Source organism: Triticum urartu, chromosome 4A, assembly GCF_056163025.1.
Source record: "Triticum urartu cultivar PI428250 chromosome 4A, HENAU_Tu73, whole genome shotgun sequence".
Lineage (NCBI taxonomy): Eukaryota > Viridiplantae > Streptophyta > Magnoliopsida > Poales > Poaceae > Triticum > Triticum urartu.
The window spans coordinates 576828948-576830430 of NC_141876.1; the positions used below are offsets into that span (position 1 = coordinate 576828948).

The 1483-nt window shown below is 58.9% G+C and overlaps 1 protein-coding gene across 1 annotated transcript; it reads left to right on the forward strand.

Moving 5' to 3' along the window:
- Positions 1-429: 429 nt before the first annotated feature.
- Positions 430-1483, forward strand: LOC125552930 (cyclin-dependent kinases regulatory subunit 1). The gene is made up of 4 exons (XM_048716656.2): positions 430-566; positions 696-781; positions 888-948; positions 1048-1483. Exons 2-4 carry the CDS (start codon positions 729-731, stop codon positions 1204-1206), a joined length of 273 nt encoding a protein of 90 aa, XP_048572613.1. The 5' UTR covers positions 430-566; positions 696-728; the 3' UTR covers positions 1207-1483.

A 1483-nucleotide genomic window follows, 5' to 3' on the forward strand; every position in this document is an offset into this window, starting at 1 on the left:
CTCCTCACACAATGTGTGATCTTTATAAACAACTGCTTCATTTGAAATATATTCAGGTGGAGAGCCTTTCCCCCCGGCGATCATTTTAAAAAAAAGTCCGATATGCGAAAAAAAAAACCATCATTCGTTATGGAGTGAATATTTTTGCCGTATGTCCAGTCCAAGTCCAAAGGAAATGCAAAGCCCGTTGAAAACTCTCGGCTCCCGCTGCGACGAGAGAGGGAGATGGAGACCCAACGGTTAGATTTCCGCGCGATTTCGAAATTCGAAACCAGCACGAAACCCAGCCCACGCCGCCGACGAATCCGGTGCGATGCGATGAGGTGGTGGATCACGATGGATGGATCGGCAGCAACGACTACCCTGCCCTACCCGCGCCCCGCCATCCGGGCCGTCCATCCCCGCACCGACGGCCCCGCCCGCCCCGCTCCGTTTTAAATAGACGCACACACACGCTCCCCCACCCCCACCCCACCCCAACTCGCCCCCTCCCCCCCTCCCCGCCTCGCCGCCGCCCGTCTCCGACGCTCCATCGGCGCCGACAGCCGCCCCCTCTCCGCTCCGAGGTCGGTCGCCCGCCCCCCTCCCCCGCGAAGCCCCCGATCCCTCCGCCGGATTCGTCGGCTGCTCATCGATTGGTCGGTGGTTTCGCTCGGATTTTTCTGAAATGGTTTGGGGATTTGTTCTTGTCGCAGGGCCTCGATCGAGAAGCGGCGGCGGCGGCGGACATGGGCCAGATCCAGTACTCCGAGAAGTACTTCGACGACACCTTCGAGTACAGGTTGGTGCCCAAACCCTAGCCCCCCTCCCGATCTTATCCCCCGCTGCGCCGCGGATCGCGAAACCCTAACTTAACTAACTCACACGGCCGATGTCCCCGCGCGCAGGCACGTCGTCCTCCCGCCGGAAGTCGCCAAGCTCCTCCCCAAGAACCGCCTCCTCGCCGAGGTAACCGTCCAGATTTCCGTCCGCATTCCCGTAAGATCGCGTTTTCTTGCCGGGTCCGTTCTCTGATCTTGAGAAATTTTGGGTTTTTTTCCCTTGCAGAACGAGTGGCGCGCGCTGGGCGTGCAGCAGAGCCGTGGGTGGGTGCACTACGCCGTCCACCGGCCGGAGCCGCACATCATGCTGTTCCGCCGCCCGCTCAACTACCAGCAGCAGCAGGACGCGGCGGCCGCCGCCGCGGCGCAGATGATGCCCAAGTGATCGGCCCCAGCGAGGGCAGTGGCGACCGGGGTTGGAACTCCTGAAAACCCCAGGCCCTTTTCATCTCTAAAAGGGCGGTCGCACTGGTTTGTCTGCTCAGGATCTAGTTATGTTGGTGGTGTCCACCATGTGTTTGTGGAAATGCCTGGGAGAAACTTGCAGTGTGTTAGTAGTCTGTGTTATTATCCTGGATACTCTTGAATGCTACCTGTTATGTTATGCTGGTACTGTCTGTAGATCTTCCTGTGATGATCTGTTAGTGTTGATGCTTGCTTTA